This window comes from Botrytis deweyae (genome assembly GCF_014898535.1).
Source record: "Botrytis deweyae strain B1 chromosome Unknown BDEW_052, whole genome shotgun sequence".
Lineage (NCBI taxonomy): Eukaryota > Fungi > Ascomycota > Leotiomycetes > Helotiales > Sclerotiniaceae > Botrytis > Botrytis deweyae.
This window is the reverse complement of record NW_024066259.1, coordinates 16,182-39,774: the sequence shown is the minus strand read 5'-3', so window position 1 is coordinate 39,774 and position 23,593 is coordinate 16,182. Positions and strand designations below refer to the sequence as shown.

At 42.1% G+C, this 23,593-nt stretch overlaps 9 protein-coding genes across 9 annotated transcripts; 5 read left to right on the top strand and 4 right to left on the bottom strand.

Moving 5' to 3' along the window:
- Positions 1-73: 73 nt before the first annotated feature.
- Positions 74-2,620, top strand: EAE98_011725 (uncharacterized protein). The gene is made up of 7 exons (XM_038959348.1): positions 74-334; positions 405-474; positions 529-569; positions 630-720; positions 785-864; positions 912-1,041; positions 1,091-2,620. Exons 1-7 carry the CDS (start codon positions 200-202, stop codon positions 2,431-2,433), a joined length of 1,890 nt encoding a protein of 629 aa, XP_038804244.1. The 5' UTR covers positions 74-199; the 3' UTR covers positions 2,434-2,620.
- Positions 2,621-3,083: 463 nt separating this feature from the next.
- On the top strand, positions 3,084-3,734 carry EAE98_011724 (uncharacterized protein; the record flags this gene model as incomplete). Its single annotated transcript, XM_038959347.1, has 3 exons — positions 3,084-3,432; positions 3,509-3,660; positions 3,717-3,734. The coding sequence occupies 3 exons, from the start codon at positions 3,084-3,086 to the stop codon at positions 3,732-3,734; spliced, it is 519 nt and encodes a 172-aa protein (XP_038804243.1).
- A 1,441-nt stretch (positions 3,735-5,175) lies between these two features.
- On the bottom strand, positions 5,176-7,816 carry EAE98_011723 (uncharacterized protein; the record flags this gene model as incomplete). Its single annotated transcript, XM_038959346.1, has 5 exons — positions 5,176-5,651; positions 5,748-5,965; positions 6,019-6,450; positions 6,502-7,332; positions 7,578-7,816. The coding sequence occupies 5 exons, from the start codon at positions 7,814-7,816 to the stop codon at positions 5,176-5,178; spliced, it is 2,196 nt and encodes a 731-aa protein (XP_038804242.1).
- Positions 7,817-8,871: 1,055 nt separating this feature from the next.
- Positions 8,872-9,806, top strand: EAE98_011722 (uncharacterized protein; the record flags this gene model as incomplete). The annotated part of the gene is made up of 2 exons (XM_038959345.1): positions 8,872-9,109; positions 9,163-9,806. 2 exons carry the CDS (start codon positions 8,872-8,874, stop codon positions 9,804-9,806), a joined length of 882 nt encoding a protein of 293 aa, XP_038804241.1.
- A 634-nt stretch (positions 9,807-10,440) lies between these two features.
- EAE98_011721 (uncharacterized protein) lies at positions 10,441-11,502 on the bottom strand (the record flags this gene model as incomplete). The annotated part of the gene is made up of 1 exon (XM_038959344.1): positions 10,441-11,502. One exon carries the CDS (start codon positions 11,500-11,502, stop codon positions 10,441-10,443), a length of 1,062 nt encoding a protein of 353 aa, XP_038804240.1.
- A 4,944-nt stretch (positions 11,503-16,446) lies between these two features.
- Positions 16,447-17,960, bottom strand: EAE98_011720 (uncharacterized protein; the record flags this gene model as incomplete). The annotated part of the gene is made up of 3 exons (XM_038959343.1): positions 16,447-17,028; positions 17,085-17,492; positions 17,562-17,960. The coding sequence occupies 3 exons, from the start codon at positions 17,958-17,960 to the stop codon at positions 16,447-16,449; spliced, it is 1,389 nt and encodes a 462-aa protein (XP_038804239.1).
- A 782-nt stretch (positions 17,961-18,742) lies between these two features.
- On the top strand, positions 18,743-19,330 carry EAE98_011719 (uncharacterized protein; the record flags this gene model as incomplete). The annotated part of the gene is made up of 1 exon (XM_038959342.1): positions 18,743-19,330. The coding sequence occupies one exon, from the start codon at positions 18,743-18,745 to the stop codon at positions 19,328-19,330; it is 588 nt and encodes a 195-aa protein (XP_038804238.1).
- Positions 19,331-19,582: 252 nt separating this feature from the next.
- EAE98_011718 (uncharacterized protein) lies at positions 19,583-20,097 on the bottom strand (the record flags this gene model as incomplete). The annotated part of the gene is made up of 2 exons (XM_038959341.1): positions 19,583-19,657; positions 19,804-20,097. 2 exons carry the CDS (start codon positions 20,095-20,097, stop codon positions 19,583-19,585), a joined length of 369 nt encoding a protein of 122 aa, XP_038804237.1.
- Positions 20,098-20,800: 703 nt separating this feature from the next.
- Positions 20,801-23,138, top strand: EAE98_011717 (uncharacterized protein; the record flags this gene model as incomplete). Its single annotated transcript, XM_038959340.1, has 6 exons — positions 20,801-21,389; positions 21,472-21,499; positions 21,552-21,775; positions 21,829-22,618; positions 22,677-22,818; positions 22,915-23,138. Exons 1-6 carry the CDS (start codon positions 21,079-21,081, stop codon positions 23,136-23,138), a joined length of 1,719 nt encoding a protein of 572 aa, XP_038804236.1. The 5' UTR covers positions 20,801-21,078.
- Between the last annotated feature and the right edge of the window lie 455 nt (positions 23,139-23,593).

Here is a 23,593-nt window from a genome sequence, read left to right as displayed (position 1 = left end):
GCTTCATCCTCCAATATTGTTGTAAGTTGGAACTTTTCATTGGCTTGATAATATAATGGCCGATGTGGACAAAAAGGCTACCCGAAAGATATATATGATAAGAATGAAAATATAGACTTTCTGCCCTTTTCCCATCCCAATAGTTCATTCAAACTTGTTTGTTCTGAACGTAGGACGCAGCACCGGGAAGTACACCAAGATGCATTCCCTCCGAAGCATTTCGCGGTTTGGAGGATCTGCAACAAACACTTGGGGCTTGTGTCGCCGTGCAGCGATCTTATCGCGGCCTCTTAGGCTTTCATATTCTCAAACGCAATCAAATCTTTCTACAATTGTAGGTTCTAATTCATCATGAAGATACCCTTTAATCACGTGGGTATATCATTGATTAATTGATGTGGTAGAATAATGATAGGGCAAGATTATCCAAGTTCTGGATACCTACTGGTGGTATAGCTGCAAGCGCAGATGAAGGTAAAATTCAAACTAGATATGTTCATCGAACTTGGGAAGACTGATTCGGGATAGATTCTCATGCTAAACTTATTCGAGGGGGGTTTTTACGTCAGGTGCGTTGTCAAGTCATTCCTTTTCGCTCATAAGGGCATGCTCTCACACAGCATGGCTAGGCTCACACAGGTATCTTTCATATGTTACCGCTAGGAAGAAGAGTACAGGACAAATTAGAAGCACTCATTGATAAGCATATGTCAACGTTAGGTTAGCAATCCTGTTCCCCCAGATTGTTTTCGCCATTCATGCTAACATTAATGTCTTATGAAAGGCGCTTCGAAACTTGCTTTGTCGTCTCTGTCGTCTGAAGAGCTTTGGGCTAAAAGTGGTCGATTGAATTCTAGTTCTGAGGTATTTCCCATCAAATGATTCCATTGTCATGGTTGTAACACTATCAGCTCTTCCGATTGGAAGACCGAAAGGAGGCGAGGTATCTTCTTGCTCCTACACACGAGGAAGAAATCACGGAATTAGTTTCAAACTCGGTCCAATCATACAAAGAACTTCCTGTTCGTCTATACCAGATAAGTGTGTTCAGACCTGTCATTCTTTCTGTTCTTTGCTCATCCATATCCAGCTCGAAAGTATCGTGATGAGCTACGACCAAGGCAAGGACTTCTCCGTTCTCGAGAATTTGTCATGAAAGATCTTTATACGTTTGATTACAATAACACTTCTGCTCTATCAACTTACGAAAATGTTCGCAGAGCATATCATAATCTTTTCGATGAACTAAAAATTCCATATCTTGTAGCCGAAGCCGATTCAGGAGACATAGGTGGTGACCTCAGTCATGAGTTTCACTTTCCAACTAAGATTGGGGAAGACAATATCATCAGTTGCAGTAAATGCAATTATGTGGCAAATGAGGAGTTAGCAGAAAGTGGGTTGCCAAAATTGAATGAGGCCGAGAGTTTGAAGAACGAGTTTAAAAACCTGAAGAAGGTTGGTGGGTTCTCTCGTGATGGATCTACCCTCATTGTCACTTGGTTTTATTCTGAAACCGGAGAAGAGTACGATTTAAACACAAGTTCGATCAAAAGACTTGTACCGGACTATGACCCTTCGAGAAAAATAGGACATGTGGAATTGTCGCGACTCATCAATGAGGATTTTATACTCACGAATACATGTCTCAATGAAGCAGATGAAATCCATATCACTCATGTGATTAATCTTATTGATGGACGAGTCCCTCTTGAACTTTCAGAAGCAATTTCAAGGGAACGAGAAGTGCACTTTGATTCGTCTTTGAATAATTACAAGAATTCGTCTTTCGCGCAGGATCCATCTACGGGGCAACCGCTAAATTTGAAGCGCATTACGGAGGGCGATGTTTGCCCCAAATGTCAAGAATCAACGTTGAAAGTCGAAAAGGCCATTGAACTCGGACATACTTTCCACTTAGGTACACGATATAGTAAACCGATGGAAGCAACTGTTACTGTACCTTCTGGCCTTGTGGAGAAAAATCTCGAAGCTGAAGAGAATGAAACTCAGCAAGGAGGAAATGATCAGATACGGGTTCCTATGGAAATGGGATGCCATGGTATTGGTGTAACGAGAATGATTGGAGCCGTTGCAGAAACCCTAGCTGACGAAAAGGGTTTGAATTGGCCGAGAGTTATGGCTCCTTTCGAAATCGTTGTGGTCCCTGGAAAGGGATTGAAGGAAGATGCATTGCAGATATCTGATACTCTTTCTGCTGCTGCAATGGATCCAGTGGTTGATGATCGAGAGGTGTCGATTGGCTGGAAAATGAAGGATGCCGATTTGATTGGTTATCCGGTCATTGTTTTGCTGGGTAGGAAGTGGAAGGAAGGTCTATGTGAGGTCCAGTGTAGACGATTGAATGTTAAGGAGGATGTCAGGGTTGAGGATTTGAAGAACTTTGTTGGGAAGCTGTTGAATCAGCTTTGAGTCAAAGTGTAGTGTACTATAGATTGTGATATATCTCACTAACGTGTGTCAATGATCATCAAGGGCTGATGGAATACTGCCAGATAAAGTTTTTTTTTCGACTTTGATTTCTTATGTGCTCATGTTTTAGACGAGTGTCGAAGTTGGAGGCCATTTGTCAAGGGGCGCGTACAAGCAGTTGAGTTATTGTTGAGCAGTCATTTGGACTTATCATTTGTTATCTATGTGCATACATTATTCTTTGAAATAACCTCAATCCACTGGAATAACCCGATCAACAGAATCTAGGTAGCCAGCCGTTTACTTATTCAAGCACCGAATTCCGCACGAGGCTCCCTTTCCTGATTCTCTCCGCGTTCTGAGGCTTGTGGTTAATGCTGTAGTGAATTTCGAACATCGCAGTTGAAACGAACTCAAAGATACGCGCTTTGCTATACCGCGAGCTATTCACTCCTCCGCTATCGCAACATGAATTTATCTTTCACTTCAAAGGATTCGCAGATGTTTTCTCCATGTTCGATCAAATACCATCACCACACTCAATCTTTTTAACGTTCTTCTCATTTTATTTTAGCAGACAAACAATCCTTCCCAAAGCAACAGTTGTGTCGAATTACAAGTATCCTCACCAGCTCTATCTCTTCAGTAAAATGTCTTCACTCCCACCCAAACCCACACTCAAAGTTCTGGAACAGTTCAATCAAGGCAAAGAAGCAGGCAAACAAGCATTTCGTGAGGACAGAGTAGAGAAACTGTTTGAATTCCAGCACCCGGAAGAGTATCTCGAAGGTTACAAAGCAGGTGTAAAAGCAGAAAAGAATCTCGGGATTCGCGGCACCGAAGAATGGAAAGCTGATATGATTGCCAAAGAGGCCAAGAAAGCCAAGGAGCACGAGCTATTCAAGGCAGCCGGAGAGAGAAAAGTAAAAGAAGCTAGAAGAATCGAGGAAGCAATTGAGACTGCTCATCGCGATGCTGTTATGTTTCATAGGGAATTCGGTGAGTCTTTTTGTAGATATGAGGAGGCTGAAATGACAGCTCAAGGACAATTGGCTAATTGATTATACGAATATAGATAAATCGCAAGGAGCATCGGAAGAGGAATTGAAGGAAACTTTTGGGATGGACATGAACTTTGCAGATATGGGAAATGTTTTGGAAATTCATGGGCCTCGTGCGCAATTGGATAAGGATGGTCAGATTCAAGGCGGGCTGGAACGCGAGGAAGTGAGTGTCTATCTCGCTTGCTCGAGTTCAATGGGAGAATAGCTAACATTTGATAGTCTAGATATACGAAGTAATTACCACTGATAAACAGCTGAATTTTGGGGCTGGGAAGACAAAAGTTTGCCGATTCAATAATTCAGCGGGTCAGACAACTTGAGGCACGGAGCTACGAATGGAAGGGAACAGAATGACAACTGGTCGATTGATGGAAGGTAAACAGCATCGCCCCCCCCCCCCAAATAAGAATTCAGGTCAACATGACTAGAGCAATAATGATTTGGATGCCTTTCCTGCATTATTACCGTGAGTTGCCGACGAATTCCTACATTGCTTGTAGGCACTGTGAGAATCCCTCGACCGAATTCTTCAAATTTGCAAATATTTCTGTTAAGCTCCTCTCCACTTGCAAATCTCATGCTCATGGCAGGGTTCTTATTCCCTTTGGGGGTAGTCAGTTTCGAGTAGTACAACAGAGCTCGTTTCCTTTTTTGTCGCTATTTGTCTGTATTACTCGCATTGAAGAAGTTGATTAGTAAAGCACTTAAGATCCAGTTTCTTTACAACGCGTAGGCGCTTGTCAATGAATTGTTCCGATTTATTCTTGGCTCTGGAGCTTGCCATTGAAAGCTCAGAGTGACGTTGATGTTTGTTTTTCTTGAGATTTCAAACATTTGAAGGTGAATTAGACATACCGTAACGAAGCATACCAGGTGACACCGACGATGAGATTTAGACCAATCTCTCTATATCTCCATAAGAAGCTAGTTTCGCTCAAGTATTCTGAATAGCTCGAAATATTCCTGTCAGACCTGCTTGTACCCGTGTACTTCACTAATCCCTTTAGTCTATCGATTCTTAACTTTCCGTTAAGAACTAGTTTGAATGGCAAAGATTTTCATAGACGTGGGGTTATTCAGTGGTGAGAACTTTATTAAGTTCTAGCAGTGAGAAGGTGGGTATTCTCAAGGGACATGTTGGTGGAAAGAATTCATACCATAGGATACTTGTTGCACAAACATATGAAATGCCGCTTCTGGATACCTACACTGTATCATTGTTTATGGCACTCAGAAGTGATAAAGTGGGGCCATCTCCAGATTCAGAACCCCGTAACATATTTGCAACAAAAGGGGTTTAAAACGTAGAGAAGGAATCATTGGTTGATTTCATAAGTATAGTATTTGAAAGCAAGAAGGAATCTTTGTAAGAAACAAACAAAAGACTGCGAGTGGTATGTACATCAAAAATATCTTATGGTGCAGCAAGCCCCTTCAATGTTGATGGGAGATCCAAATAATAACAGGATGCGCAAATTACGCCAATTATGTTATATTTAGATGTCTGGTGGTATAGCTTATTCTGGAAGAAGTCCGCGATGGTTTTAAGAGTGACACAGCATTTCCCAGGGCCGCTTTGAGCAGGTCTGGCAGTTTGATGGCTGTTGACCAGAGCACAAATATTGAGGCTCTCTATGGAGGCATATTTGATGTTGCAGAACATAATGCATTTTTCCCTTCACTGTGGTGATACTTGATAATAATCCAACCAATTCAAATCCGAAAGTTGCTGGGTAAACCAAGCATCATTCATCGAATCCATCTGCATACCTGTATCAAACATGATAATATTATCATTCCCAAGCCCTCCATTGGGGACTCCGGGCACAATAGTTGAATAATCCTGGGAAACTGACCCTTGGGGATTAGCGAAGTCTTGCTTGGCAAGTGTTGGATTGCCAGTTATGTTTGACTCGAGTGGGTTTCCATTCGATGAATTCGTAATTTCAGCCGATTTTCTTGCTTGAACTTTCTCTTTCAACGTTTCTAAAATGTTTATGGCTCGTTTGGCTGATTGGATCTGCACTTGGTGATGCTCGAGAATCTCAATACATGAAGTCCATGACGTTTCGAAGCAATGTTCGGTGGACAAACTTGCTTGGATCAGCGGAGATAATTGTGCCGCAAGAAGGATAGTCGCGGCAGCGAATGCAACTGTTATTGTTAGTATATGAGATTTGAGTGAGGTTCCTTGGTTTCCAAGAGCATGGACTGCTGTCAGATGATAATAAGTTTTTGCAAGAAACTTACAATAAACAGTGTGCCATCCTGAGCTACGATACTCCGTGTTGAGATTTTCGTGTATAGTCTCTACAAGCAAGTGAGCAGATTTCACACATAATGTGCAAACTCCAATGGCGAGATCTTTCGTTAGTCCAGGCTCAGATTTGGCGAGTAGGGCTGACTTTTCCTTGAAGACGGACGCTAAGAGTATGGGTCGTAGGAGTAAGATGCGAACAAGTAAAAATCTCAGAGATAATATTAGATATTGAGTTGAAATTGACGGGCTTTGCTTATTTACCTGCTTCGTAGTACTTTTGACTGTAAAACAACATGAAGTTGGCCAGGTGCGAAAGCGTCGGTCCCAAGTGCAAACGAAGTAACATCCTTGAATATTTGAGGCACAATCTCTCGAAAATCATCGAGTTTCGCATTGATGGTCAGTATACTGGCCAGATCACCTACCGACCAAGGATCGAAAGACTTGGTAGAATCGCTTTCACTCTTGCCACCTTGAAATATATAAAAGTTGGAAAGTATTTCATCCATAATGTCGAATAACCTGAGTGAGTAGACAAATAAATTCATCCGAGAATGAACTCCAGATGGTTGAGCTCCCGGAACTTGATGGAAATCTGCTGTTAGATATTGGTCATCGATTATCGATGGCTCTGGAACATCGTAGGATCCGGTTTTAATCATAGTCGGTCGACCAAATGTCATGGCCAGCAATCTTTTTGGTAATTAGCCACGGAAGGAGTAAAATTCAAATAGAACTACAGACCGGTCAAGCAATGTACAACAATGCCATACCCTTCGCTTAATCTCATAACTTAGTTGACTGGTCCTATGCGAGTTGTTTTCCGTGTTAAGACCTAATCCTTGCGCGGTTCGAATGGCTAATCCAACCACATTCCAACATCTATTTGCATGTTCAGTGGATTGTAAATAAACCCCCGTGAGTAGAAACAATTGAACCAAAGATAATTGTAGTGCATCCAATATCTCAAAGTTCAGTAACCTTCTCGAGCGTCGATATAATTCATCTGCATAGCTTGATTTTCGTTGCGGAGGAACGTCCTTACTATATTGACATCCCAAAGCAAAAACGAGATTAAGTGTAGCGTGAAAGATTGTTTCGTTCAACTCATCTCCGTCTAATCCTTTTCCTGGTGATGATATCCACAATTTCTCGTAAGTGGCATTGAAGGTTTGGAGATCCAGAAGAGGAAATACTGGATGAACGAATTCCCAGTAACAATTTATGAACTCATCAGCCTGTTGACGCTGAGGTAAAATAAAATTTGCAAAATCTTGCTTATAGAGTATTTCTACTTCACCATGTGGTTGAGGTAGATTGTCAATCAGTGGTTTATGCGGTTCATTGATCGGCACTGCTTGATCTGACGCTGCTTGTCGAACTTGAGATACTAATGCAATTGTCGATGATCCTCCGTAAAGAGAATCTTGTGTCTCTGTATCGGAAACCATAGCCAAACCACCAACATTTCCAGGAGAAGCTGCAATCCCTGCAGCTAGACTCGGAGATGAGGTTGATTTACTGACTGATCGAAAGTGAACATTTGGCTTTGGACTACCGATCATTAAAGACTTCCTGAATATCGGCAAATCAGCTGATTGGACACGACTTCATAATGTTGGGACAATTGTCTGAGTGTAGACTATGGTTGAAAAATATCCAACATTTTAGAAGGATCAAAGAGTCCAAATGTTCAGATATTCAGAATGAGTACATTATGCTTCATGGAAACAAAAGTTAAAAAATAACGCCTTGGTTGTTGGGTGAAATCCCGTGCAAAAGGGCCCGGCCGTGCAGCCGGGGAAATAAGAACAACCCACCCAGTGTTGATAGAAGCTTTAGAGCCTACCGTTGCCTCCTCATAAGAACAACTGTCTTGAACACCTCTTCTTATACACGATGAGCATGAAGGGCGATCGCCGTTGCAAGCCGTCTTTCTTTGACGACAAGAATTGCAAGCTAATTGAGTTCTCCGTCGTTTACGGACAGGTTGTTGTGTTTGCGGTTGGTCCTGATTTTGAGAAACTTCGGGTACATCTTCGGAGAGAGGAATATCCATGGATGGAGATGGAGAAATGGGATTCGTGGAGACAGTAAGAGTGGGGGGGTGAGAGGTAAGAAGAAAAGTTGATGAGATAATGATGTGCCAAGACTCGGATCACACGTAATAGTTGGTAAAGGAGAGGTGAGATTGTGCTGACAACAGCCCTATATATCATATATCAATGATATTCTTGATGTATAAGATGTATGTTATGAGAAATTATGAGATTTTAAATTGTTGATATTCTTCCTTTACTCCGTAGAAAGATGATCCGGGCAATCGGTGAGAATCCCCTGGTTCTTCTTGTTATGATGGTCGTGGTCTCAGTCACATGATTTTACGATTCCAGTCGACTCACTTCTTACGTAGTGGAATATATAGAGGATGAAGAAAAATTATCGATCTAAAACTAATCCGGTTAGAGCTACACGGGACCAGTCTTTAGGAATACTCTCTCTATCGTAGCTTGATTGTTATTTTGATATCACCTGGGCATGTTTGAATATTCCCACAAAGAACGACATATTCCAGCCTTTTTCCATAAATGACATAAATGATCCATAGTACTAAATTGAATCATCTCCAGATGTTCAATTGCTCCCATTAAGAGCAAATATTAGTTCGGCGATCGTTTCCATATACAACACTACCGCTTGTACTGACAGGTCTTCGAGCGGTAAGACCTAGATAGAGACTTCTCGCCATGGTTGACCAATTTCTACTCCTTCATTTACGGTTTGGACATTCACAACCAGATTGGTCTCGCCGATGCTCTCACTATACCTCTTTTCTGGATGACATTTTTGATGCAATTGAACCACATGAGTCACACCGTGGCGTCTCGAATTCAAGGTAAGCTGACACCGATTGGCTACGTCGTAAGGATGGATGGTGGTGAACGTCCAAGGCGTAGTTCATGATAAGGAATCTATCATCCTTCCATCAGTACATGCTCAACTATCAGGTATTTATATGTCTTCAGTAAGTCCATAAAAGAGTGTCTTTAATCGCAATTGAAACTCTTTTCGAACCTCTTACAATTCCCGTCAATCAATTCAAAACCTCTTAAGATGTCGTGCTCAGATTGCTTTCGAGGGGGGTTAACCACAACAACCGCAACTGGCAAAGAAACTATAATTCACGGTCTCCCAACTTATGTTGCAGAACCAGAAAATGGGAATGTGCCAAAGGGTATAGTTGTTATCATTACTGATGCTTTTGGTTGGGATTTTGTCAACAACAGAGTAATGGCAGATCGTTATGCCAAAGGAGGCGGATTCTTGGTTTATTGTCCCGACTTTATGGATGGTTCGTTTTCTCCAGCTCCATCTACCTTCTAAGACAACCTGACTTCTCCATAGGCAAGGCAATGAATCCTCGCGCCATTTCTCTATTTGATAAAATCATGGAACCTGCGTCTTGGTTGACGACAATTTTCTTCAAACCTATATATATTTTTCAAGCTATGATTATCGCAATTCCTTGGAAAACAAAGACAAAAATTCCCATCACCCATCCTAAAGTAGTTTCCTTCTTTCAAGCTCTTCGATCATCCGAACCTCCCTTTCCAACGACCAATCTCAAGATTGGTGTGGCGGGTTTCTGTTGGGGTGGAAAACATACTATACTTCTTGCACAAGACGATTTGTCATCGCGCGTTCAACGACATCAATCGCAAGCCAAATCTACTACTCCTGAACCATTGATCGATTGTGCATTCACTGCCCATCCTTCTTATATCGAGGTCCCGAATGATATCGAAGCAGTCAAAATTCCACTTAGTGTATCAATCGGAGATAATGATTCAGCCATGAAAGCTCCTCAAATTGATCAGATGAAGGAAATACTTCAGGTGAAGCACAAGGGTAACTCTGAAGTCAGTATTCTTCAAGGTGCGAAGCATGGATTTGCTATTCGAACACATCCTGACGACAAGGATGAGTTGGAGTTTGCAAATAAGGCGGAGGCTCAGGCTATTGATTGGTTCAAGAGATGGTTTGCTTGACAATTATTATCGTCGAAGGTGTTGAAGTGCGATTCTTCTGTACTCAACGCGTCCTGTCGTTACGTTTCCTCGTTACTCAAATGTTTGCGTGCTACTTTCCCCCACCAGACATTCCCTGACATTACAATACTTCAATACATTCACGTGTTATCTCCAGTGCACTCATGATTCTATGCCTCAAATTATCGACATTTGCTTTATTCCTCTTTTCAATGAACATAACAATCGAAGGTCGAAGGTTCCGTTCCCATCTACGAGTGAAGATCATAATTGCAAGATATGGTTGGATATATCCTTCTAATTTCGGGAATATCAATAAGGCTCGTGGCTTAAAGAAAGGTAGTTACCTAGTATGCATTCGATCCGCCCTTGAGACCTGCATAGTTGATGAGGTCAAGTTGCTGCCGCAACATCGATTCTCACGTTAGTAGCAAGTGCCTTTCCAGAGAAAAGGTCGGTCAGCACAGTCATCCAGATTGAACTTATGTCGAGCATCCACAAGAAGCATTTCTAGGTGAGATCAATTTGACAAATGAATGTATGGTTGATTCTCTAAAAACTATTTCTCTGGCCTGTAAGTCGGCATTGGAAAAAGAATTTGGCTCTTTCCTTCTACTGGTGGATGCCTTAGACCTTACTCGACCACAGCTTCCGAATCATGGTACTTTCCGAGTCTCAACAACTTCTTTGCATTTTCCCTTCCAACATCCTCATATGCTTTTCGGCCACCAAGCGCCTTCTTGATGTTCTCCGCATCACCATCCCACCATCCACATCCATTCTCAATTGTCTCATATGGATAATCAACACTGAATAGCAATCTCTCGGGACCTAAGTACTCACAAACATACTTGAGAGTAGGGGTCGAGAAATGACCGGAGGTAGTGATCCAGATGTTTGTCTTGAAATAATCAACGACAGTCTTCTTCCAAGGAATGTCACCATTTTTCTCGGCGAGAGGCTTTTCGACATCCTCAAACCAATGATTGATTCTCCAAAAATCGAAAGGAATATGCTCGCCCAAGTGACCAATGATGAGTTTGAGTTTTGGGAAACGATCAAAGACACCGTTACTGATAAGTCCCAAGACATGAAGGGAAACGGCATTAGCGAAACTAAGTGGTGGGCCAATGAGATATTTGCGTTGAGCAAATTGTTTCTCATACATGGATCCAGTTGGTGCGGCAGGATGAATGTAGAGTGGAACATCAAGCTCTACGCATTTCTTCCAGAAAACATCGTAAGCAGGTTGATCGTAGTAGAGGTAGGTCTCTCCATCAGGACCAGCATGTTGAAAATCATTGACGAGAGCACCGTGAAATCCAAATTCCTTGACACATCGTTCCAACTCTGCGGCAGCTTGCTCGGGGTTGTGCATTGAAAGGCACGCAAAAGCTCCAAGTCGATCTCGGTGGTCTTTGATTTCATTGGCGATGTAGTTGTTGCATTCAGTGGCATGTTTCTCGGCCTTAACTGGGTCTATGATTCCTTGAATACCTGGAACGGTCAAAGAAACGATGGTGTAACCAATTCCATTCGCATCAGAGACCTTGACACGTTCACCAGTGATGGATTTGATTTGGCGCATGTAACGATCGAGGTCCTTTGGGGCAATATACATGGCAGCCTGGTCACGAGATTGATCCGCCAAGTTGGGGATTTCGTAGGCTTCTTCGAGGGAGACTTTTCCGAGCATGTTGATGGTAATTCTGGTGTTTTTCAACTGGAGATAATTGAGGTTTTTGGAGTGAGCTTGATTGATGTGATGATCAGATCTTTGAGATTATTGTTTGATAATGATGGGAATGAAGATGGGAGGCCTATTGAGCTCTTATATAGATGTCGACAAGATTCAACTTCATCTAACTTGTCAATGGTATACATCATGTCATTGACCATATTTCACTACTTCCGAAGCTTTACGTTGACGCACACAAGTCTGGATCGTCGGATTCACTAGGACCGACGCCACAAATCCGTAGTCGAAATGATTTACTGTCCAGATCGGCGTTCGCACTGAAAAATTTCCGATGTATGATACTGAAGCGAGTGAAGGCATTGTTAGCTCATGGTTATTCTTGCATTGTGTGATGTTGAACTCGCCATCTCTTGTTTCGGGGAGTTATGTTTCTTGGCTCATCGGGGAGTTAAGAGCTCACGAGAAAAGTGGATCAGAATACAACTTTTATCTGTCAATCCAAACACTCTTAGTGTCTCAAGAAACGGTATGAGCATGAGCAGCTCAAACTTAATCGATTCTATCGAAAGGATGTGCGTGCTCGATGATGCGGACTTGCTCGGTGGGCCATGATTGATGGGAACAACGGTATGTTTCAATAACTTTGGGTCGATTATCTTCCGTATTTCACTAGTACCACCCGGATATTCTCAAAGTACAGTCAGAGCAGACACATTTTTACGGAGTAGCGGCGTATTGCAACAAATGTCAATTTTAAGATTTCTGGATCATGACTCGACATTGAGCGAGTAAATCAATGAGAAGTTCCAAGAAGTCTACATCTGATGCTGACATAATATACATTGATTACGGGGAAATACCAAACTCAAACAGGTGAATCCAGGCCAACTTAAAGATGAATACGATCGGTTACTATCAAACAATCGCTAAGAATCGGCTTCATAACCGAAAAACCCATCTCCTGCTCTGACACGCCAATTGGTGACGGACTTTGTGGTACAGTCGGCCTGCGAGATTGCTCATACACATGACACAACCTCCCTACTTCAATGAAGAGTAGTATTTTCACATAAACGAACTTGATTTTCATAGTTTTGCAAGGTAATCTTGTTCAGAAGAAGTTGCTCTAGGAGTAGGCAATGTAAAGCCCATCGATTTGTACTTTGTGCTGCCGATGGTCGAAATAGTACGAAATCATTTGCAACCAAGAAAAGCGTGCCATCAAAATGTGTTGCCTTTCGTGAGATGCAACCTTAGATACCTGTCACAAACTGGTTCTGGATATCTTTCATCATTTCTTTGATAGGTTCCGGAGAGTGTTCATCGTTTGCTTGCTTTTGTGCCCAAATTTCGGAGCGAAGTCTGATAAATGAATCAGTTCTTTGATGCTTCAATCCGTCGATATCTGTGATCACTACTTGCTGTTCTGGAGAAATGGCTTCGTATGCATCGAATCAAATCAATTTCACTTGTCGTTTACCGGGGATAACACTCCTGTTTTCGCCTGGAATCAGGCATCTGGAATTTAATTCATCTTCAAAGATTGATGCAATGCAAAGAATATACTCAGGAGACCATACGCAACGATATAATATCTATCAGCATAACGAATGTATTTGTTATGAATGAATGGCAGCCTCTCCCTACGCACATCTTTCTCTGATACAGTCCCGTTCCATGTTAAGTGACCAGCATGAGGGAGGTTTACTTCCGGATACAACAGTTTTCAGGTCGTTGAATTTACACCGTCGGCACCAATGACAAGATTTGGATGGTGAGTTCGGATCTTGCCAGTCTTCAGATCCTCATCCGTCCCAATCATGCTAAGCGGCTTGTTCTTCCCCAATTGAAGTGGTATATTGTTCGAGGATCTGAATATTGTGACTAAGGTGTTTGAGTATTATGGCCTGCATCAAGCCTGCGAGTGATCCACTGATCTACGAGGTCGTAAATAGGTAAAGTGAGGAACTTTTTGAATGGTAATTACGACAATGATATCCAAGCTGTCCGAAAGTATGTCTACATACCCAACGACGGAAAAGCTCTGGAGATTTATTCTGTCCCACACATGATTGGAGGTCGAAGGAGAAATGAATTTAGAAAACCGAATAAGACAGAGCAAAAGAAACCCTCTGGCACAGCCTCATCATATCTCAAGACCATTTAAATCCTGAAAATGAATAGACGAGGCCAGATGTACCTTATTAACCACAATCCAACTGTTGGAGATGATAGCAAGCTCTACGTAGCCGAAAAAAGTGGTTGACATTGAGCAATTTTTTAATAGATTATAAATTCATTTCAAATTAAATATTAAAATTTGAAAAAAGCAAATGAAAATTTGAGTCTTTTTGTATTGCTATTAAATGTTTTTATTATTTAATATTATATTAAGAAGAGATCTTAGTTGTTCAAGTTTTTTTGAGTGATGGTAAATTTCCGCCGCTTTTTTCGGTTACGTAGAGGCAAAGCAAACCAACGACAGATGTGCTCATTCTCAACCCATTGGTATTGAACAAATACATTGCCAGCTCGTGAACTATGGAAGTCGTGGCAATCAGATGGGTGAACAGCATTTGAACTTATTCTTTTGAACTTGCCTGACAGCAATATGGATGCGTGGTATTGGACCCGGAAGATTGTGATGGAATTTAAAGGTTCCATACCACCCTGGGAGAACACTTGCAATGAGTTTTTAATGCGATGGTCAGGGATATGTAAGAAGCTCGTCTTCCTTCTCGTCGTCCTATGTCAATTTCACAAAATATTCTGCATCGTGACGATCTGCGAGCTCTCCCACAAAAGCGTTGGTTGTGAACAGAACTTTGAAAATCCGTCCTCGACCCGAGAACGACTTTGCAGCAACTGATTTACACATAAGGGTAATCAGATCTTTGAAACTCTTCCTGAGCAACACATTTCCTTCACAGCTATCGAGTATCTCCAAACCATCCACAATGCAAAACTACAAAGCTGGTCCGACTGAAATTAGATCTGCTAACAACTGGATTGCAGCGGGTAGTGCGTCAGTATTCTCTTTGAATTCCTGGAAGCGCTCGGCAGAGAAATCGGGAAACGTTCCATCTGTCTCAGTATCATCCCCCATCATATTTATGGTTTGTGCAATCAAACTGTAGACAACTTTGAGAAGTTCTGTTGCTGGATTCCACGTCCTTCAATCTCTTGCATCATAATGAAAGAACTCGGCCACCACTAGAAGATGAGCAAGCCGAAGATTCCAAAATAAAAGCCGAGACGAGAGTGTTTTGGCCAGGCTGTTTTACGCTATATGGACCTTCAATCCACAGAATTCCAGACCGAAGGCAACACCCCTTGCTTTTAGCCAGAAGCAGCTTGTCATCTTCTAGGAGCTACGGTAAGAATTGCTCAAAGTCTTGGTCTACATGAAGAGAACTCTGTCGAGTCTTCGCCACGTTACAAATTATGGCTAGCGCTATTGTGGCAGGACACCCTTCTTTCATTATTTTTCGACAGATATCCAACGATTTGGCCATCAGGAGTTTTGACAGAACTCAAGAGTGTCTTTTCATACTCGGAGCGTATGAATGTTCTGTGATAAACTTCTCCGCTCTTTACCCGTTCAAAGATCTGCAGAATTGAATCTCCTATGAACCTGGAGAATGTCAAACAAATTGAGGAGGTTCTTCTCCCTACTAGGGAGCCGCTGGACGAGCTAACACGGGGCAGTAACATAACACGGAGTAGTAACATTCGCCAGCGGTGTGAATCATATATGCGCTTGAGCTACATGTCAGTTTCGCGGTTGTGTGACTGTGTCTTCTGACCCTCCGAAAATTTCGTGGCTGTCAAATAATGGATGAGAGTCAGAAATTGCTAGTTGGAAAATATGATTCCTATCTGCTTAAGGGGACACAAGCATTTTTACGACTTCATTCTTTAAGCTCCCTTGCCTCACGCTCATGGCCTATAATGCACAATGGACTCAGCTTGGCATGATTATTAGGCCTACTTTATGCCAAAAAACCATTAAATCTAGAGGTGAATAGCTCACTGAGTGATGTTCTCGATCTGTTCGCTGGAAGTAGCGGTGCTTCAGATCGAAGCATGGAATTGTCGAAACAACATCAATGAGCAGTTTCCGCACTCAGGGGACTATAAAATATCCAAAGCAGATCTATCGATCGAACTGCGGATGGATTTACCGAAAAGGTGCCAGGCATTGCTTCAGGATCTTTGAATGAGCCTCTAGATCTGTATGTCCTGCATCTACTCCAACAGTATCATCCATGATGTATAAGGCTAATCTCTGGGAGTTTAAGAACACCGGGTCCGCAGGATTTCATAAATTTTCAGAATGATAGCAACGATATTGATTCTTATGAACCAGTAGACAGTCTAGAAATTGCGAACTCAATAAACTTTTTTGACCCAATTATATGGGGTGAGCACGGATCCTCACTCTCGAGATTCTCAAGATTGCTAATCGTATAGACAGATTCCTCAATGGTTGAGAGTCAATTGTTTGGATTTGACTCTTCGCTAGAGAACTACATACCTCGAGGTCAAAAAATCGGGAAAGATTTTGCATCGGGGCCAGCGGGTGATGAAGCAATAGAACCTTCAGGCGATGGAGCTAGCAGAGGTTCCTAAATGGTATGTTCTCCTCATCTTCAATCAATGGTACTTTTTTTTTTTTTTTTTTTTTTTTTTACAAGAACATATTATTATCCATAGGTCTGTTGATTAGTGTGCCAACAATATAATCAGTTATCATTAGAAATCGCTATGTTATACACATTATTGTTCATACAGTTACTATAAATGTGTCAAGGTTTTAGATTCTCGCATCCAAAATTTTGGTTCCTTAGTTAATGAAGATTTACTAGTGTCTATATACTCAATTTACCGGCTATTAATCTGTGCATTCTTTCAATTATCTGGAAATCCCCACGGATTCATTCATTTAGCGTTGATATTCTTCTGTAAAGTCTCGGGGTATGAGTGTTTGAACAAAGCCTGATGCCAATTCTGACTTCCCTCATATTCGGTGGGCATTAAAGCATCCGAGATAACCTTTCCACTCTGGACAGGCGAACTGGTTCCATGAGACATATAAGTAATCAATGGGAACCCTCGACACTCTTCGAAAAATGTCTCGTTATGATTTTGTTGGCACCGTGTTGAAAATGTGGACATGACATCTTTGAAGTTATAGACATCAATATCAGGACCATAGAGAATTGGACGATGAATGGTATAGCCAGCTTTATGATAAAAGAGCAAGTCTCCAATTTTCTGTCTGAATGCTTTTGGAGTAGTGTTCATTTCCTTGAGTTTTGTGATGTCTACTTTTAATGCGAGCCAGGTGACTTGGCTTTCGAATGGCGCAAATGCGTTCGTGATTGGGAGACCGGCATCCTGGAAAAGTTGATGGATCTCCACGGCTACAAGTGAGCCAATAAGTGTGTGTGTCTCATCTGTGATACGACCATAATTCGAAACAGGTAGGATCGCGTTATTTCGATAAGTGATCGCATTGACCTTGTACTTTAGTCATTCATGTGTATCTCCAGGAAATAAGTAACCATGAATTTCACCAACGGACCTTCCGGAGCAGTTTCTGTGATTGAAACTGTTCCCTCGAAAACGATCTCAGCGTTGGCTGGAACATATAGATCGTTAGTTTCACATTTGACAACATCATCTAAAGCAGAGTCGGTCATAGCCCCAATGTATCCAGACTCAGTGATGCCATCTGGAATGGGCATGCTAGCTGCCATGATAGCTGCTGGAGGCACGCCAAAAGCCAATGCCCTTGGTATATCCTTTCCAATCCTTTTCAATTGCTGATGAATCTGCCAGATGTGCTGGGGTTCAATTACCAATCCGGCAAGGTGGTTCTTATCATGGACCATGGCACGTGCAATTGACCAGTTCGTCCAAGATTTTTCCGGTGTCTGTACGACATGCATGCCGTAGGTCTGTACATATTTCCCTCCATCAGCCTGATGAAGTCAAGGGGAAGGCAATTTGTCTAAATCAAACTCATCTCCGAAGAGGTTGTTCTCCTTCACTGGGCCACTGCTAATAATATTTGGCGGGATTGATGTAGCATGTGCAGCTGATGTCATTTTATCAAGAATCTCCTTCATCCCGGCGGATGGTGGAAGTCCTAGATGGCGTGCAATGCGACCATACCTCTGAGCGGGGTTGTGGCGCAAAGATGCCGGGGCTCCTAGAATTCTCCAGAGACCATTTTCTGCACCTTTCATATTTTTGAGAAGGGGCGCAGGTGCACCAGTCTCGCAAGCTTTGCGAATGATAGCTCCTGCTTCTAGATAAGGATCAATCTCGTTGTCGATCTCCACAATATCATCATCCTTCTTGAGCGCTTCTATGAATTCTCGAAAGTTTAAATATGGAAGTTCTCGGTTCGACTTCGAGAGATATGATGATAGGTCTGTGGGAGCCATGATGGTATTTGATGTGTTGTAGGGAATTATTTGATGATTTTTGTCGGCACTGATGAGGACCGAGTTTTTGAGTCTAAGATCTTAGTGAACCTGCTATATCCATTATTTATATATATTCTTAACAAAACGATATTTTGCTCATTAGTCAAGACTTCTAAGGGCTTTCTCAGTGGAGCGGATGGAACGCTTCGGAGATCTTCGGTGAAGATCGGCACAACATCACATGGCATTTTTACAAATTATGACGACTTGTGCACACAACTACAATATTACAGCTCCGAAGCTTTCAAGGGCCCTACTTTTGCATCCATAAAATCGTGCATATCAGAGACTCATTCCGATATACCCGGTTTTATAGCATAAATTGAAGATGGATCATATCTTTGATATGAAAGCTGTGGGAGTGATGATATGAGCTACTCTTTGGCCGCTGAGAAGAACAGAAGTGACGTTATTTCTTTCGGAAATATAATGTGACATTCAAAACTAGTAAAGCTTACAAAATCAATTGTCTTGAGTTGAAATTCTCTCAACCTCACGTATAGCATTTTGTGGGATAGTAACAGTTCGGGGGACTTCGGCGCGACTCGGAGCGGCCTCCGTATAACTTCAAATGCTTTGAACTTTGTGCGTCATGATGAATTTCAGGATCATTATTTAAAGATTTCAGCTGTGAACGGAAACAATACATCATTCATCAATCTTCTTTCTTGCACGCAACTAGGCTTTCTTCCCGTAGTCACCTTTTTTCCACACATACAAAGTTCTTCCTGTCAGAAACAATGACGAATGAAGCTACCCACCCTCCGACCCCTCGCAGACGCATTGTGGTAGCGATGACTGGTTCCACTGGTGCTTGTCTGGGAATCAAAGTCCTTATAGCGCTACGACGTCTGAATGTCGAAACACACCTCGTCCTCAGTCACTGGGCTTTAGCTACTATAAAATACGAGACGGATTATACGTCTGCAAATATTAAAGCTCTTGCTGATCATGTGTGGTCTAATCATGATCAAGCCGCCCCAATCTCGAGTGGATCTTTCCATGCTGATGGTATGATTATTATTCCGTGTAGCATGAAGACTTTGGCTGCCGTCAGTTCCGGATATTGCGAAGATTTGATCTCCAGAGCTGCCGATGTCATGCTAAAGGAAAAACGGAGGTTAGTGCCGTTGAGCGAGATTCATTTGAGAAACATGATGACGGTCACCCGAGCTGGAGCGATCATTTGCCCGCAGATGCCGGCATTCTATACAAGACCTAGTTCGATAGATGATCTAGTAGATCAAATGATAGGGCGTTGCTTGGATCTTTTCGGGCTTGACACTGAAGATTTTAAAAGATGGAACGGACCTCTAATGACCGAGTAGAGAAAGTTTGTGGGTGGAGCCCAGATTCGAATTCGAATTTCGAAACAAGCATCTAAGGCTCTTTAACTATTGAAATGCCAAAATCGGTAGCATTAGCAAATCAATCGAGCGGGCACGAAATGGATATAATGAGAACAATGGAGTAATAGATAAAGCTATGTGGTATTATGGAGTAGGCAGATAGGATTCAATGGGTAGAGCAAGGGTTTGTTACTCTTACTCAAAACTAGTAAAGTTATAATAAATTCAGATCTACAACTGAAATATGATTTGAAGAGCGATAGCAGATGTGATACTTCGCTTTCGCTCTCCGTCATTGTAGACGGCCTACTGTAGTAAAATATTAAAATACTATAATTCCATAAGTTTCTACAGTTTTTGGTTATGTTCCCTTGAAAATCCAAAGTTATTCAATATATTCGGACCACAAGCAATGAATCATAACTATCTTGTAATGCAAGCCCAATACTCACCGCGATACAAGAAGTAAACGTCATCAAATATACTGGTCGACGCCCAAGTCCATCTAATAATCCTCTCAAGAATGCAGGTGCTACTCCCTGGATGATCACGTCTGCGGTGATGATGGTATTGATCAATTGAAGGCTAACATTCGTGCCGCGTTGAAGAAGAGGAACACAGGAAAGGTAAATATTTGCGCTGATAGGGGAGCTCATTATGGCTACACCAACGATCAATGTGATCCATCGGGTTGTGAACTGAGGCAGGGAGTACAGGATAAGGTATCCTGCATCCATTTCAGTCATGGTAGAATTTTTTGTTCGTACCATGGTGGCAGAGCTTCGTGGTCATCTTGAACCGTAGCCCCAGCATTTACTGGGTCTTCGTTTGACATTGAGGAATTACCGGTGAAGCTGATTCTCAAGATAAAGCAGTTGACAGAATTTGAAATTGAGCAGTTCTACCATAGATGTTGCTTCTTAAAAGATAATGGTACGAGTAAAGCAATTTGGTAATACCAGTATGGTAGCTGGAGACCTCAGCTTGAGGAACCTTGGAACCGTGCTCAATCACCCCACGTTTAATGCGGCGGTGCAGTTGTGGCTTGAAAAATTACCAGGAAACCCGTGGACTCCATCTCAAACCGAGGCTCTTTCGGCCCTTGTAAAAAGCTTCATTAACCTGGATTGACCTACATGGTATGCGCAGCCAATGAAAAAGTCGGAACGGGAGAGAAACCGACTTTCTTCGTTATCTACCTATTCATACTAGCCCTTTCCACGCTGCCTCAAGCACATACCGGTATCGTATCAATCATTAACCATGGTCCATGGTCCATGGGATCTGGTTCGGGACGCCCGACGTATGATTGCAACCTTATGATGATTCCAAGGTTGCACCGCAGACATGAAATGAAGATGGCAGTTGGCGTAGAAAAGCCAAGGGCTTCACCTACTACCAGGTATCATATGAAATATTTTTCGCCTTCCAAGGTTATTCTCGACTCGAGCCTCATTAGAAATCCCATTTTCCAAATGGCATGTCACCCCTCCTAAAATTTGCGGGGGGAGGGGATTTCTCTTCCTTGTCATTCACTCTTGCCCATGTCCATGTCGATGTCGATGTCTTATTAACCTTAGTGGGGGGCACGGACGAACTGTATTGGTGTACCAGTAACTAACCGTTAGTTGGCTGGGTCTTCGAATTCTTGCTCGCTGACAATATTCTTGATTGAGAGATAAAAATATTTTCTTCAATTTTCTTCCCTAATTATCATCATTGCTATCATGTCTTCTTCTGGTATTGAAGCACCCCATCCATTTAATCATGAGAACATTGCTTCATATAGACAACCTACAAATGATGGGTATCTGAAAGAGAAGCATGAAGAAGAAGTACTTGATACCTTCTCTCCACCATATCATGACGAAACCATATCCATCAACCAGACGCATGATTCTACCCATCGGCAATTAAGACCAAGGCATATTCAATTGATTGGCATCGGAGGGACAATTGGAACTGCTCTTTATGTTCAAATTGGCCATGGGTTGATAAATGGAGGACCGGGAAGTTTGTTCTTGGCCTTCACTATTTGGTATGTATAGGTACCTACTTTCTTCTAGACCATTGTCGAATTTGAAGACACGGAATTGACATCTGATGTATTGAAATGTTAGGTGCACTTTCATTTTGGCAGTCACAAATGTAAGTAACCACTCTCGGTCATTATTCACCCTTCTAATTGTGAGAACTTTAGTGCATGGCGGAAATGGTAACTTATCTACCGATTTCATCTCCATTCATACGATTCGCTGGCCGGTATGTCGATGAAGCATTCGGAGTTGCCGCAGGATACAACTTCTTTATCTTTGAAGCTGCTCTCGTTCCATTCGAAATTGTAGCTTGCAACATCATCATTCATTATTGGAGTGATGCAGTTCCTGCTGGTGGAATCATTGCTATTGTGATAGTTCTTTATGGGTATGCTACTTTGAATTCTTTTCTGCTTAAACTATTGACCACCCCTATTATAGTTTTATCAATCTATTTGCTGTCAGATGGTATGGAGAATCAGAATTTTACCTCGCAATGGGGAAAGTTCTTTTGATTGTTGGTCTGATCATATTCACTTTCATCACGATGCTGGGTGGAAATCCACTTCATGATCGATTCGGGTTCCGATTTTGGTCAAATCCAGGAGCTTTCACCGAACTTTATAAAACGGGATCTCTTGGTCGCTTCCTAGGATTCTTGCAATGTCTCATTCAAGCCTCATTCACCATAGCCGGTCCAGATTATGTCTCAATGGCAGCCGGTGAAGCACAAAATCCTAGGGTTGTTATGCCTAGAGCATTTAATGGGGTCTTCTATCGGCTTACCGCATTTTTTGTTCTGGGAAGTTTGGCTGTGGGAATCTTGGTTCCATACAATGACCAAGAACTCAAAGATGCATTTACAAATGGTCTACCAGGAGCAGCAGCTAGTCCTTATGTGGTCGCCATGAATCGACTTCAAATTAGAATTCTCCCGGATATCGTTAACGCCATGGTTCTTGGAGCTGCTTTCTCTGCGGGCAACTCTTATGTTTATTGTGCATCAAGATCACTTTTCGGTCTTGCGCTTGAAGGAAAAGCTCCCAAATTTCTCACCAAGTGCACAAAGGAAGGCGTTCCAATTTATTGTGTTTGTGCTACATTGGCCGTTGCATTATTGAGCTTTTTGCAAGTATCGAATAATGCAGCGGTAGTACTTCAATGGTTTGTTAATTTGGTTACTGCAAGTCAATTGATTAATTTCAGCGTTATGGCTTATACCTTTATATGTGTAAGTGAACCTGTTGAATTTTCAGAGTGGCTATGCGGACAATACTGACTTGATGTAGTGGAAGAGAGCATGTGATGCGCAAGGACTTGATAGAAATACTTTACCACATACAAGTTTTTGGCAACCATTCAGTGCATATTATGCATTGACAGGATGTTTTATCATGACTTTTGTCGGTGGATATACAGTTTTCTTACCTGGTATGTCGAATTTTTACCCACTCTCTGACATCGTCTCCCCCGGCATGTTACGAATTCTTTTGGCCTCTTGGATAGAAAGAACTAACTTTGTGACAGGTGCGTGGGATGTTCCAACTTTCCTCTTCTCCTACGCAATGGTTGGCGTCTTTCCAATTATTTTTGTCGGATGGAAAATCGTCAAGAAAACAAAACGGTTAAAACCACATGAGGTGATATTGAGAAATCAGGAGTTGGAAGAAATTGAAGAGTATACGAGAAATTACGTTGAAAGACCTTCCAGGACAAGGTGGCATGCTTATGTGGACAAAATCTTTAGTTAGTGTCAGGTGAAATAGGAGGGCAAAGAGTCCATAATGGCCAATAAGGTTTCGGCCGGGTTTAATTGTGACGATTAAATTTTGCGACACCGATTTGCTTCTCAGACGATGGCCAAAGATAGGATCGGTACAACAAATTTATAAAGTTTTGAACCAACATGTGGTTGAGCCAAAATGTTTGTGCGGGGCACTGGACTTTCCGTTCCGGGGTCTTCTAGCCTGCCTGAACGCGTAGTGGCGAGCGTCAACCACAATTATTCAACCTCCAACCATTTTTGCCGTCCTCGACGTTACTCTCTGCAAACAATTCGTGGAATCAATGATTGGTAAAGCTGAATGTATTTGTGCCGCAATAACAAGATACTTTGGGGAAACGGTAAGTGTGCGAGATGGAACTTAGATCTTGACGACGAATCTTCAAGCATGAACAAACAAGAATATACGCAATGACGATGATT